The sequence below is a fragment of the Octopus bimaculoides genome, chromosome 1 (assembly GCF_046866305.1).
Source record: "Octopus bimaculoides isolate indiv1 chromosome 1, ASM4686630v1, whole genome shotgun sequence".
In the NCBI taxonomy this organism is placed as follows: Eukaryota; Metazoa; Mollusca; class Cephalopoda; order Octopoda; family Octopodidae; genus Octopus; species Octopus bimaculoides.
In genome coordinates this window covers 114,127,450-114,141,885 of record NC_142928.1, presented here as the reverse complement: position 1 = coordinate 114,141,885, position 14,436 = coordinate 114,127,450, and the positions used below count along the sequence as shown (strand labels likewise).

Below are 14,436 nucleotides of genomic sequence, written 5' to 3'. Positions count from 1 at the left end.
TCTACAGATCGAGCAGGGCCACCTACCTGAGGGGGGTGGGGGTGATGTGTTCGCTTTCCTACTTACTAGAACTTTGGTCTTTGCTACATTGACTCTAAGGCCTTTTGATTCTAAACCTTACTTCCACACCCGAAATTTCTTTTATAGTTCTGGTAGTGATTCTGCTATGAGGGCCAGGTCATCAGCATAAAGGAGCTCCTAGGAGCAATCTGTCTTGAATTCCTCTCTTATCAATTGTATAATAATTACCTCAGGTGAATAAAAGTGCTTATTGTACAGGTTATTCAGTCTAAAGCAATAATAGCTTGTAAGAGTTGGCCTTGTAAATCATACACAGAACAAAACTGATTTAGTTTGACAAATGAAAGTTTGAGAGAAAATATTCAGCACATAGCTTTACATGAGTATTTTATATCAAAGAATAATATAGAAAAAAGTAATCAGAAATTAAAGAACTGCCTATAGTGAAGTTGCAGTTGAGTCGGGCAGCTTTGAAATGCAAATATCAGAGCAATAAAGAATAAGAAGAGCAAAAGAGGATTACTGAATTTGAGGATCAGCTATGGTGATAGCTTTTGAAGCAAATACCCTCAAGTCCAGTCATTGTGACATAAATGTAAATATCAGAACTTGGAAGGTTTTCAAATGTTTAATTTCAGACAGTATGTTCTTTTAAGAAATTATTCTTTGTTGTTCATTTGTACAAAATTCCTGATACTGTCACTGTTATGTAAAGTTACCTTTTTTTTCAATCCACTATTATGTAACTTTTGAAAGCCCTATCTCTTATAAGACCAGTGTGATTTGTTTTTTAAATCACAAGACATACATTTATCTATTTAGTGTTTACAAAAATATTCTTCCATAATAGTCTCTGTACAGAAAACATGGTCAAAAAATGTAAATAAAAAAAAGTTACTGGAGTTATTTGCTTACCTGTTCTTTAAAATGTTGAAGTGTTGGGGGTTTTTTAGGTGCATCTTGCTCAATTACAGTCTTAGTAGCTTGTGCAATTAAGACTTCACCATAAAGAAGGAATTGTTGCATAAATTCACTCCTATCTCTTTTCCACAAATATGAATATTTCTCAAATGTATTACTGTATTCCATAGCTTGGTTTATCACACTATCAACTCTTGCCATAACAGTTTCTCTCATTGTAGCTATTTCATCATTTATTTCAAGATCAGGCTGTAGAAATATTAAATGCAAATAATAAACTTCTTTTTTTAGTAACATATATTTTTCCTGTTATATCTCCTAGCAGAAATGCCACTCTCCAGGAGGTGATTCTGCTAGTGTACATCATGCTAGCTCGTATATAAAAAAAACTACTGTGATGTGTGTATCTGCCATTATATATATAACTTGAAGTGAAAACTTTTATCAGTAATTTTGAAATGAAAAATAGATAGTGTAAAACTTCTCACAAATTTTCTCAACATACTTGAAAGAAAAAAATTTTAATCACCTACTTTCAATGAAAACAGTTGAATAAAGTTCATAAAGACCACGGAAGAGAGACAGCATTGCAAGGAAAGAAAGTGAAAGCAACAGAGTGTGCAAGGAAAAATTAAAAGTATTACATAAAATAACAGGGAAAGGGTTACAATGAGAGAGAGAAGACTGATGGAAGAAAGATAATGAAGACAAACAAGGATGAGGATACGAATGAGAGAGTTATTAGGATGTAGAAATAGAAAGATTAATAAGAATAGAGGTAGTACAAAAGGCTTAAGTAAACTGGATAGACTGATTTGCTGACAATAATTTGTTATATATGCAAATCAATCTATCCAATTTACTTAAGCCTTTAGTAATGGTGGGTTATAAGCAATACCTCTATGGACAGTTAAAGAAAATATTTAGTCATTGATAAAATCCCAATGCAGATTGATTTATTGTAGATTGAGCTGATACCTAGTTTTTTTTTGTCCATGAAAATAATGTAGAAAAGATAAGCTGTTTACATCATCATCATCATCATCATCATCATCGTTTAACGTCCGCTTTTCATGCTAGCATGGGTTGGACGATTTGACTGAGGACTGGTGAAACTGGATGGCAACACCAGGCTCCAATCTAAATTTGGCAGAGTTTCTACAGCTGGATGCCCTTCCTAACGCCAACCACCCAGAGAGTGTAGTAGGTGCTTTTACGTGTCACCTGCACGAAGGCCAGTCAGGCGATACTGGCAACGGCCACGCTCGAAATGGTGTCTTTTATGTGCCACCCACACAAGCCAGTCCAGGGGCACTGGCAACGATGTCACTCGAAAATCCTACAAAGGCCAGTCAGGCGGTACTGGCAACGGCCACGCTCAAAATGGTGCATCTTATGTGCCACCAGCACAAGAGCCAGTCCAGGGGCACTGGCAACGTTCTTACTTGGCTTGCCGGGTCTTCTCACGCACAGCACATTTCCAAAGGTCTCGGTCAGTAGTCATCGCCTCGGTGAGGCCCAATGTACGAAGGTCTTGCCTCACCACCTCAGCCCAGGTCTTCCTGGGCCTACCTCTTCCACGGGTTCCTTCAACTGTTAGGGTATATATATATATATATATATATATATATATATATATAAAAGAATTCGTCCTATTATTGAATTTATATATATATATATATATATATTATACTTGCACGCATGCATACACGCATATGCACACACACATAGCACACACACACACACACACACTCTCTCTCTCTCTCACACACACACACACAACAGGCTTCTGTGCAGTTTACATGTATTAATTTTACTCAGAAGGCCAATCTCAGGCTATGTTTCTGAAGTGAACTTGTTGACCACACAATCATATATTCAGTCATTGCAATTGTAACCATTATGTTTTTTTTTTCCTTTCGTTTATGACATAGTGTATGTAGGACTATTTAAAGCTAGAAGTCTTCCTTTCAGAAGGTGTGAGTTGAGTGAAATTTGAATGCTAGCTTTAACAAGATGAGCCATACAGAGGCTCTTATTGTTATATTATGCTCTGTTGTAAATTACATTGATGTAAAGAAAAGTTTACAATAGATGCTATTAAAGATGGGAATCATTTTCAATGTTCAGTGAAAATGAGAAATAAGAAGTGAGGAGAGATTTAAGTAAGCAGTGAGAAGGACTATTGTAAGAATATAGAACAGTGAGAAAAGATCAGTAGAGATCATGGTTCTAAAACTTTTTCCATTCTTCCAGTGCTCTATACGTTGGTGAAAAATATTCAGCTTATCAGTGATACTGACCTTAATCACTCATTTTTGCTGAGACAAGCTTATCTCATATCAACTGCTGGAAAATTAATCTTTCTGAAAATAAATCCATCTGATCTGTGGTATGTAAATATATTGCTTAGCCCAAGATCTAGTTTAGAAAATTTCTGATCAAAAGTGTTCTAGTTGTGACTAACCCAACATTTTTTTTTTCCAGAATGTATATGGAAATATATAATTAATGTTCCCCTCATTTCTAATAACAATAAAATGTTATTTGAGGGCAATCTGGCCACTATTCCTAGCAAGTCAGCCACTATGAAGAGATTCCCTTTTTTGGATCAAACACTTACACTTTCTGATTTTCATATTTTTCATACTTTCATATAAGAAGAGAAAAAAACATTGGAATGGAATATATAAACAAATTAATTTTTAAAATCCTACTTGATTTTGAAGTTGTTTCTCTTAAGTGTCGAAATTGCTTCATGTACTGCTCAACAGATACGGCATTGGAGCGGCCATTTACAGAACTCCCATATAAATAGTGGTGGTTAAAATCTACAGATATATTCTATGGTACAGTATAGCATAGAAGCAATACACACTTAATGCATCAATAATTCATACTTTCAAATTTGAATACATTGTGTTGTACCTTTCTTTAGTAGTAAACATAATACTGTTTTAAAGTACCTTGATACCAAATGCTTGTTTCTGTGCTTTCCTAAAATGTCATAGCTTTTTTTTTAGTCAGCTGTTTGAAGACTAGAGAATAAGATATCAAAAGTTAATTACTCCCAATCTGTCACATAAAAGTTGAATAAAGCTAATGCAAGAAGTTATGACATTAATTTTACCTCATAATTATGTACATTATTATGCTTTGCAAGCCGTTGTATGCCTGATGCTTGTGAGTATATATCATCCATGAGTCCTTCAACAAGGTCCCAGAATCCATCTGGGTTTTGAATATTCAGTGACGGAGAAAACTGCATTTCGGGAATATTTAGCTCCAGTTTCACTTCAAATAGTGGATCAGTTGTTTCTAGAGGGTCTGTGTTATTCAGAAAAAAATTGAGACTTGTCCCAATGAGGGCAAAAAATCCCACAGCAACTTTCTGATCAACATAGTCAACATATGCTTTCCACTCAACTGAATCAGGATCTGCTTGAAAGTTTTCTATATTTTTCTGGAATAAATGCAAGAATAAATATATGCTATAAATACCATATATATTAAGATTACAAAGAGTACAATTGTTAAATACCATATTTTACTCAGTCTTGAAATGAGAAAATGAAGTGTATTATATATAAAAAAAAAACATTGCTTCTCTTTTCAAGATAAACAGATTATTTTAACTGTTTCTAGATAGTTTCCAAGATCTGGATTTATCAACATTCTATCCTGCCCTTTCCTACCATGAGACCTATGACATCTACTGCTTTACATGGTTCCACTGATAACAGTTGAGTCCCTTGAAAGGGAGATCAGTGGCTTTCTCTGCAAGGGTCTGGGGATTTTCCTGAAGACTCAATGGTGTGGCATTGTCTGGAGGCCAGTAATATCTTTCAGCTTCCATTCATTAGCATCTCTGAAGAATATATGGTAACTTTAAAAAAATTTCAAAGTTGTAAGGGCTCCAGGGATCAGAATATGTCATCAGTGGGTATATTCTCATGGGGAGTGGATATGAAGAGCAGAGAAAGCAATGCAATATGGCAGAAAAAGGCCTAGGGTGAAAGGAGTTGGTGAGCATCATGTCAACTGGCAGAGCAGACTTAGGATTCTTTCAAAAGACCTAGGTTAGTAAGGTTTAGAGCAAGTAGAAACAACTTTTTATCTGGTCTGAGCAAGCACAGACGAAGAAGAGTTGAGTAGGACAGGGAAGGTTCAGGTTGCATGGAGCATGGACAAGCTCGGAGCATAGGGATACTTGGTCAAACATTATGCAGATAGATTTCCATTATATGCAGTTCTTTGTCTAGGTTGCCTACAATATCTTACCAAGCCCAGCTAACCATTACATCTAAGGTAAGCATGAAACATCATCATGTCCATTTTGAAAGAAGATCCTTAGAACACTTCAATAGTTGCCAAAGAGCTCTTGGAAATGGCTGCTATCATCAACAACCTCATCAGCTGCTCAGGGCAATCACTAAGAATAATCAGTATAAATAAACACCACTACATCAAAAAGAAGTCAATTAGATTTGTCAAAACTAGAAAGAAACCAAATTCACAAACAAAAACAAGAACAGGCACACACTCTGATTGGCAGCTGGTTGTTGATCTGGGCAGGCAGCTGAAGTTACCACAACACTTAGTACCAACACTCTTGTCATACATGATCATCAGTTCTGAGGTAACAAAAATATTGATCACAATGGAACTTAGAGTGCCCTGGGGAAAGAGTATATTGAAGAAGCCAAGGAAAGGTAACATGAGAAGTATTGGGAATTGGAGAAGTGACAGGGTACTTGCTAGAAAACCCATTATGAACATGTACAGATAGGCTATAAAGACAGTGCAAGATGTACAGCCTGCAAAGTCCTCAACTGATTGAACTTTACATGGGTGGAAGCGAAAAGCATCATATTGTTCCATGTGAAGTTGCTAAAAAAAGCTATCAGATTACTTTGTATTAAGAAGAATGATATATGAATGTTGCTGCTAGAATGTAAGTCAATATGTGTCACCTTGATCACCTGAATGTGGGTGTCTGATGTTGAGAAACATGAAACCTTTGATACCTCCAGGTGACATCACTGACGATGTATCTCAGCTCATCTAGATGTTTTACAAAGTACATACCACTGGTACTTTATGTTTAAATAGTTAAGAGAACCCTCTTCTGTACAAATAAAGTGTATTTGTCATTCAAATAGGATTATTTCTCTCTCTCTCTCTCTCTCTCTCTCTCTCTCTCTCTCTCTCTCTCTCTCTCTTTCTTTCTCTCTCTCACACACACACACACGTTTTAATTTAGCTTTTACCTGTACAAGTTCATGAATTAGTTGCCCATTTTTAGTAATTTCTGCTGAGCGCTTTGCTAGACGATCTATTCTGTCATCCAAATTGAGCAAGAGTCCATTTTTCTCATCTTTACGTTCAAACAATGGTAGCTTATTCCATGTGGACATCAATACTTCAATTGTTTGTACATTTTCCTTTGACATTTTGAGGCTAATGTATAACTTATAAATTGTATTCTTTGTTTCTTCTATATACTCCCAGATACCTAATGAAATAGATCATGTTATCAAATAATCTCATTACATGGAAACAGCAAGCTATATCAAGCATAACACTTCAATGTAATAAGATACTGGTATTAAAAACACAATAATTGCAGAGATTTTTTTTAAAGTATGTTCCATGAGATGGACATACAAAATTAATCTTTAAGAAAAAGAAAAAACTGTAAATGAAATCTGCAAAAGGTGAGGCATTAAAGACATCAGCTGAGGTGTATCTTCCACTTATTACAAAATTTCTTATGTTACATGGACATTCTGCACTCAGTATGTGACTTTCTTCTATGAATGAACACTTTTGTTCATTCATATCAATATGTTAAACCAGTAAAATATGTGTGTAATGTAACAAGTTGGTTAAGATGTGAAAGAAGTGAATTACTCCTGTTTCACAAAAACGGAGATTCTCTGAAGCATCTCTGCAATAATGTTACTCAACAAATGCATAGCTCAGAGATCACAGCTCCTGTACTTTAGACATGTAATGAGAATGCTGCAGGAAAGAATCGCATGATGGATTCAAGCTGAACCAACCAGCAGGAGACCTAGGGGTAGATTTCAAGGATGAGATGAAATAAAATTATGTAGACAGTGAGGCAACAACAGTGGTGACAATAGTGGCAGCAATGATAACAATGACAATATCTAGTTTATATGTACTTTATTGATAGTGAAGTAGTGGAAGAATAGCAATTGTGAACCTAATTAATCACCACCTTTTGTTTCCTAGGTGGACATAACTATTCTGCAATAACTTTGCTAATATCATTTGGAAAGATAATGATTGTCTTACAATCTCCCATTTCCAACTTAGTTAAGAAAATATAAATTGTTTTCATAACAAGATATCAGGTTTACAGCCTGAGGAAACTTCCCTGGTGGTTCAATGCTATTTGACTTTTGTTGATAGTCATAATAGCCATGACAAAACTGGAGGGATAGGATTGTTCAATGCAGTTAATATGCATAACATATAGTGTATATGATCTGCATTAGTTGACAGAAAGAAAATATCATCTAAAAGAGTACTAATTCAGGGGGCTAGTTATAGTGTAGTTTAAAAGATATGACAAATAAAGTAAGATCACAGCTGTAACCTACACCAGTGTCGCATAACCAGCTCAAAAAGTACTCTTGGATTGTAGGGCGAGACCTATTGAGTCAAGTACATCAACATCAAAATGAAATCAAATTACAATCAAGTGGAAATTGTAGTTGTGGTCCCCATGCCGGTGGCACGTAAAAAGCACCATCTGAACATGGTCAGTGCCAGCCCCCTCGCCTCGACTGGCTACTGTGCTGGTGGCACATAAAAAGCACCATCCGAATGTGGACAACATCAGCACTGCCTTGACTGGCTCCCATGCTGGTGGCATGTAAAAAGCACCATCCTATCGTGGTCGATGACAGCCCCCTCTGGCCCATGCTAGTGGCACGTAAAAAGCATCCACTACACTCTCGGAGTGGTTGGTGTAAGGAAGGGCATCCAGCTATAGAAACATTGCCAGATAGGACTGGAGTCTAGTGCAGCCTCCTGGCTTTCCAGACCCCAGTCGAACCGTCCAACCCATGCCACCATGGAAAACGGACATTTGATGATGATGATGATGATGATGACGATGATGACAGGAGCAGAATTTAAGTCAGATATATGACATGTAGCTTCTGGCAAAGTGCAGCATATTGAACCATTGGCTATTTAAAGTATGTAGTTATTGACTACTATATCATAATTTCATTCCACTTGAACAATTTTGGTTACTCCAAGGAGACATATAATTGAATAATCCAGTTTAATTATCTAACAAGAGATATTACTCCTGTTTCACGAAAAAGGGGATTCTCTTTAGCATCTGTGCAATAATGTTACTCAATAAATGCATAGCTCAGAGATCACAGCCCCAGTACTTTAGACATGTAATGAGAATGTTGCAGGAAAGAATCACATGATGGATTCAAGCTGAACCAACCAACAGGAGACCTAGGGGTAAACCAAGAATGAGATGCCTGGATAATAACTATGGTCTCAGCTGGTCATACTTGGGAATCTAGCCAGAAAGTGTAATGATAGTTGCTACTGATAGGACTCTATAAATGAGGTAATTGAGGAATCAACTCTTATGATCTTCTCAAGAATAGAGGGCAGAGAAGATGAGCAGATATTCGAAAGGGCATTCAGTTGTGGAGATCTAACATTCCATCAACTCATGTTAAAGTTTACAAAATATCGTTCTACTTATGCAATGCAGAAAATACTGTTAAAACAGTAGCTATTTGTGTTTGTATGTTCATCACTTTTAATAGCAAAGAGATAAATACTGAATTACATATTAATTACTTTAGCTATGCCTCATTATCATCATCATTTAACGTGTTTTCGATGCTGGAATGGGTTGGCTAGTTTGACAGGTGCTGAGCAGCTAGAAAGCTGCACAGGCATCATTTGTCTATTTTGGCATGATTTCTATGGCTGGATGCCCTTCCTAACACCAACCACTTTTCTGTAATTAGATTATTCATACAGAGGGTACAAGGCCATAAAACTGTAAGGGGAGAGACATATCTAAGTAAAATTGTGTACAATTTGTATAAATAGTGTACAATTTCAATCTTCTAGTAATTTTCTAATTACAACCTACATAAAACAAAAACACATACAAAATATAAAACAAAAACAAACCTTCACTATTCCAGTTCATTTGCTTTTCAGCTTGATGAAGCTGCTCATCAATTATGCCAAGTTGGTTGACAATAAGAGGAAATTCCACAGTAAGGGCTGATGTACGAATATCATTGTACCAAAATACCGTTTGGTCAAGGTTTGTTACATACCGATAGAAATCATCTCTTCTGGCATATAATTCATTGCTGCTGTCAGGGATATTTGAAATACCTCTAATCTCCATGTATTTCACCTCTTTTAGGACAGCAGTAAGCTGAATATGTAAGAACACAATTAGATTAAAATTAGTAAAATGGCTTTTTTAACTTAGTTTTTGGAAGAAATTTTAAATGTATTGAAACAACATCATATTTTAAAATGAATATTAGAAATATCATGCTGCAAAATATTCAATACATACAATAATCCTATATACTGTAATAATGCAACATAATAATATCATACATAGCAATACACTATAAAGAGTAATATCATATATAACAACACTATTAATATCATATAAAACATTTATGTTACTGAATGAAGCTCCACATTATTTTACCATTTCTAATTCTATATTATCCAAATAAATATCTTTTTTTAAAATCTCAATATTCTTGATACTTCATGAAACCAAGAATATTAACTGTCAACACGTGAAAGATTGTTTGTTGCCATAAGTAAAATAGCCTCATAATCTTTATAAAACTAAAATTCAAAGTTCATTTTTGTTTGTGAATTCCATAGCAAAACTAGTACTTTGTTGTGATAAAATGTTTGACTTCTATACTTTCACACACAAGCCCTTTTTTGTAAAATAATTTCCAGTGTATTTCTGATCGGTGGAACCTTCAAAATAGAAAGATTTTTGCGCCTTATTACATCACAATGGAAAAGAAACATCTCTCCAACGATGAACAACAGACATTAAAAAATAGAACACTCAGATAGACATACAAAAAAGCAAAACCCAACAGAGACTGACATACAAAGACACCACATGCACACAGAGACATAATTATACCAGGTGGACAAACACACAATAAAAGCACACACAGATTTCTAATAGCAAACACACATATATAGATTTATATGTAAACATTCATCGATTTAAAACTATTTCAGTGAGAAACTGAACTAAAGGTAAATTAGTTTACAACTTATGAAATATATAATTAATGTCTTCTGCAATTTTAAGAGTTATGAATCAAGTCTCTTTGAAATGTTTGTCACAAAGGAATAGCTATCTCTATTCGTTTGTCACTCCTACTCTCTCTCCCTTTCTGTATACACATATTAGATAAATAGATAGAAAGAGATGCTATGTTATATATATATAAGAGGGCACCTTTCTATGCAAATCTTTACCACTTTAGTACAGAAAACTGTAAATATTACATAACTGTTCACATGGAACTTTTGCATACAATGATATTAAAAACAAAATGTTATCAAAATAATTGTAACTGGTCGTTGAAGATGTACTAGTCTTTCTTTGTCTTCTTATTGGAAATACATATATATGTACATACATACACACACATATATATATATTACTTTAGTGTAAATGGTTAGCATATGTGTTAATGGGTACATGTATTGTTTGAATTCTACAAACAGCTTTCACACTTTTTTCTATAACAAAGCTTTTAGAATGGATCTGGTTGATGCATATTAAAAGATCATTTTATGTTTGTGTGTATACACACATATAAACATGCACACAGAAATATAAAATTGAACATTCATGGCCTAGTGGTTAGGAGTGTTGCACTCATGATAGTGAGCTTGTGGCTTTGATTCTCAGACTGGCTGTGCATTGTGTTCTTGAGCCAAACACTTCATTTCATATTACACCAGTTCACCCTGCTGTAAATAGGTAACGCTGTGATGGAGTAGCCTTTCAGTCAGGTAGGAATGTTGGCCTGTTCACCTAGCCAGCAGGATGGCATTGATGTATAACATCTAATAGTTTGGTCGATACTGTGATACGATATATATAAATATATTAATACACAGAGACATGTATGTACCTAACCACATCTCCTGACCTCTTTTGACAAATATGTCCTTACTATATGGACTAGTATATATCTAATCTAGTGCATTGACAATTCTGTCTTTCCATCACAGCATAGTATATTATTCCTACTCAACCCATTATTCCTTACCATGGATTATCATCAAATATTCTCATTTGAACATGCCCAAAACTAAAGAGAGCAATAATAATAAAGCATTTATTGGTACCCTACCATCTCAGATTTATATCACAGAATATGACATTTGGAGAATTTTGTATCACTGTAAAGTAGCAGGATAAACAACATTCTTGGTTTTACCATTTGGTGTGAGTATAAAAAGATTGTTGCCATTTCCAACTCTGGAACAACCAACATAAATCTGACCATGGGAAAAACACTGCTGCATGAGAAGTCCAACAATTTTCAGTTGATTCTTGTTAATTGACATTGCAAAACTAACACTTACTAGAAACTGAAGTCTCTTGAATTCAAAGGGCATGTCTGCTGGAATCAGTGGACTTCTTGGAATAAACACATTTTCTCTTTCGTTGTCCAGTGAGGATTGTTGCTTCCAAAAGATGTGAGTGCATTTGCCTGACAATTAGTCTCGTTCTGTTGCACAGCTTTAGAGGATACAGATTTCTCAAAAGCATGGTTGGAACTATTTTCTTCAATGTCAGGATGATCCAAAGAGTTAAGAAACTCAGTAGGATAATTCACATACACATTAGGGTCCACAATAGTATCAACTGAAAAATATTATTTTTTCCTTGGTATTGATTGATTGCATAATTTTCCAATTGACAACCTGGACAGTTTCATTCTTTGGGTAAACAACCTTTTTGCAAGGAAAAAACTTCAAATCTGAAGAAGATGCAAAAACAACCTTGTGTAATTTCATCACCTCTTGCTCTCCAGAATTCTTTGCTGCCAGCATAAATAAGCTACCAGCATAAATAAGCTACTGATAAAACAGCAAAATTCTACAGTTTTGATCAAAATGCCACAGCCATTTGGAAAAATGATGTTTCCATTACTGTCTTGCTGAATGCTTCCATTTCCAAGATCCAGTAGCTGAGCTGCAAATCTTCCAGTATCCAATTCTCTGAATAAACTGACTCTGCTGAAAGTTCAATCTGGCCAGAAGTCCAATCAGGCCAAAAGTCTGACCAGTCCAATTTAGGCCAAAAGTTAAAGTTCTTCAATATTTCCTTCCAAGTGATTCAATTCACAAACTCCATGGAACTTCAAAACCCCACGAACAAGGAACCTTTCACTAACTTGGATCTAGTTTTAAATGAACTGTATTGAAAATATTTTTAAAATTTGTTATAGCATATAACAATTCCTCATCCAGACCTGATCCCGATGCTGAGTGTTCAAGAACCAAATGAAAGTCAGATTTTCAATCCCGGGATCATCCTGATTCCAAAAATATGTCTACATAGAGCAAATGTAGACTGAGATAGTGGGGTCCTGGATGGACAGACAGAATTTCATGTTTATTATCATGGATAAGTAGTGGATGTTCACAATCACACAGGTGCATACCCACATATGCAAGAAAAAGTAGTACATATATATATATATATATATATATATATATATATATATTGCTTAAAACGCTATAGCTATTAGATAACGTCTTAGTTTTCAGTTTGAATTACGGAAAAATTTGGATAAGTACTGTTTTTCACTTTGCTAAAGATTTTCTACTATTTGAAAATAATATGTATTCTTGTTTTTTATATTATTCATTTGGTTCTTTATAGATTATTTTTAATAGATAACTTATTTAACACTAAATTATTTAGAAGTTATAGTTTCATTTCAACATAATATTAGAACTTCGATTTGAATAGTGTTGATATATTTTCGATTATTTTTGATTAATAATATTTGATTAATTATTAATCTTTATAGTTTATAATATCGTTAAAGTTTTTTTAAAATCAAAACTTTGTATATATATATAAAGTTTAATCTTTTATTCTTAATAATTTTTTCTTTCCTAATTTTTTCATTCATAAATTATCCATTCATAATTTTTTCATTCATATTTTTTATTATTACATTTGTAGAAATAAATTATCTTGTATTTTTCTATTATTCAATTGATCTTTAATTATAATTAAATAAACGTCTTTAGCTTTTGGATGAAGGGATGATTATTGAATGGTTATTATTTTGATATTATGATATTCTTTTAATAATTTTTCTATCTTTATATAATAAGTATTTCATATTAATTCATTTGGTATTTATTGTTGGTTGAGATATATATATCTAATTATTGTTCTACTTACGATTTGACGAGTAGCTATATTTTTGAATAGAATTTATTTTCGATAATTTCAATTGATTTTAATCGATTTAAATTTCTTTTCTATTTGAAAATTAGTTATAAAACACGTGTAATCTTTTTATTATATTTATCTTATGATATTTACTTTACTTTATATTATACTCATTTATTGTGCTTTTAATTAATTTTTCTATATGTGATAGTGGATTTTCATTGATGAATTCTTGAAAATTGGTTATTTTCCCTAAAACTATATATTTTATATATACTTTATCTATAAGGCTCAATTTAATTTTAATTTTTTATATTGATTTTAATTGAGTTTTTTACCTGTAATTTTGGATTTTGTCCCTAATATTATTATATATATATATGTATATATATGTATATATATATATATGTATATATATATGTGTAATGTCAATGTGAATACCCGTCAGAGTGTAAGTATCTTGAGAGAAAAGCTGAACATTAGATGCATCAGTTGTGGTGTGCAAGAGAGACGATTGCGCTGGTATGGACATGTGGTGAGAATGGATGAGGATAGCTGCGTGAAAAAGTGCCACACCCTAACAGTTGAGGGAACCCGTGGAAGAGGTAGGCCCAGGAAGACCTGGGCTGAGGTGGTGAGGCAAGACCTTCGTACATTGGGCCTCACCGAGGCGATGACTACTGACCGAGACCTTTGGAAATGTGCTGTGCGTGAGAAGACCCGGCAAGCCAAGTAAGATCGTTGCCAGTGCCCCTGGACTGGCTCTTGTGCGGGTGGCACATGAGATGCACCATTTTGAGCATGGCCGTTGCCAGTACCGCCTGACTGGCTCCCGTAGGATTTTCGAGTGAGATCGTTGCCAGTGCCCCTGGACTGGCTTGTGCGGGTGGCACATAAAAGACACCATTTCGAGCGTGGCCGTTTTCGTGCGGGTGACACGTAAAAGCACCCACTACACTCTCTGAGTGGTTGGCGTTAGG

At 34.6% G+C, this 14,436-nt stretch overlaps 1 protein-coding gene across 1 annotated transcript in view; it reads right to left on the bottom strand.

The window, feature by feature from the left end:
• Nucleotides 1-14,436, bottom strand: part of LOC106876453 (dynein beta chain, ciliary) — an 855,334-nt gene that overhangs the window by 557,005 nt on the left and 283,893 nt on the right. The window contains exons 14-17 of the mRNA XM_089350837.1: nt 9,154-9,409; nt 6,213-6,457; nt 4,073-4,405; nt 937-1,191 (exon numbers count right to left, since the gene is read on the bottom strand). Of these exons, the coding sequence (XP_089206963.1) occupies nt 937-1,191; nt 4,073-4,405; nt 6,213-6,457; nt 9,154-9,409 (1,089 nt within the window). The remainder of the gene's footprint in view (nt 1-936; nt 1,192-4,072; nt 4,406-6,212; nt 6,458-9,153; nt 9,410-14,436) is intronic.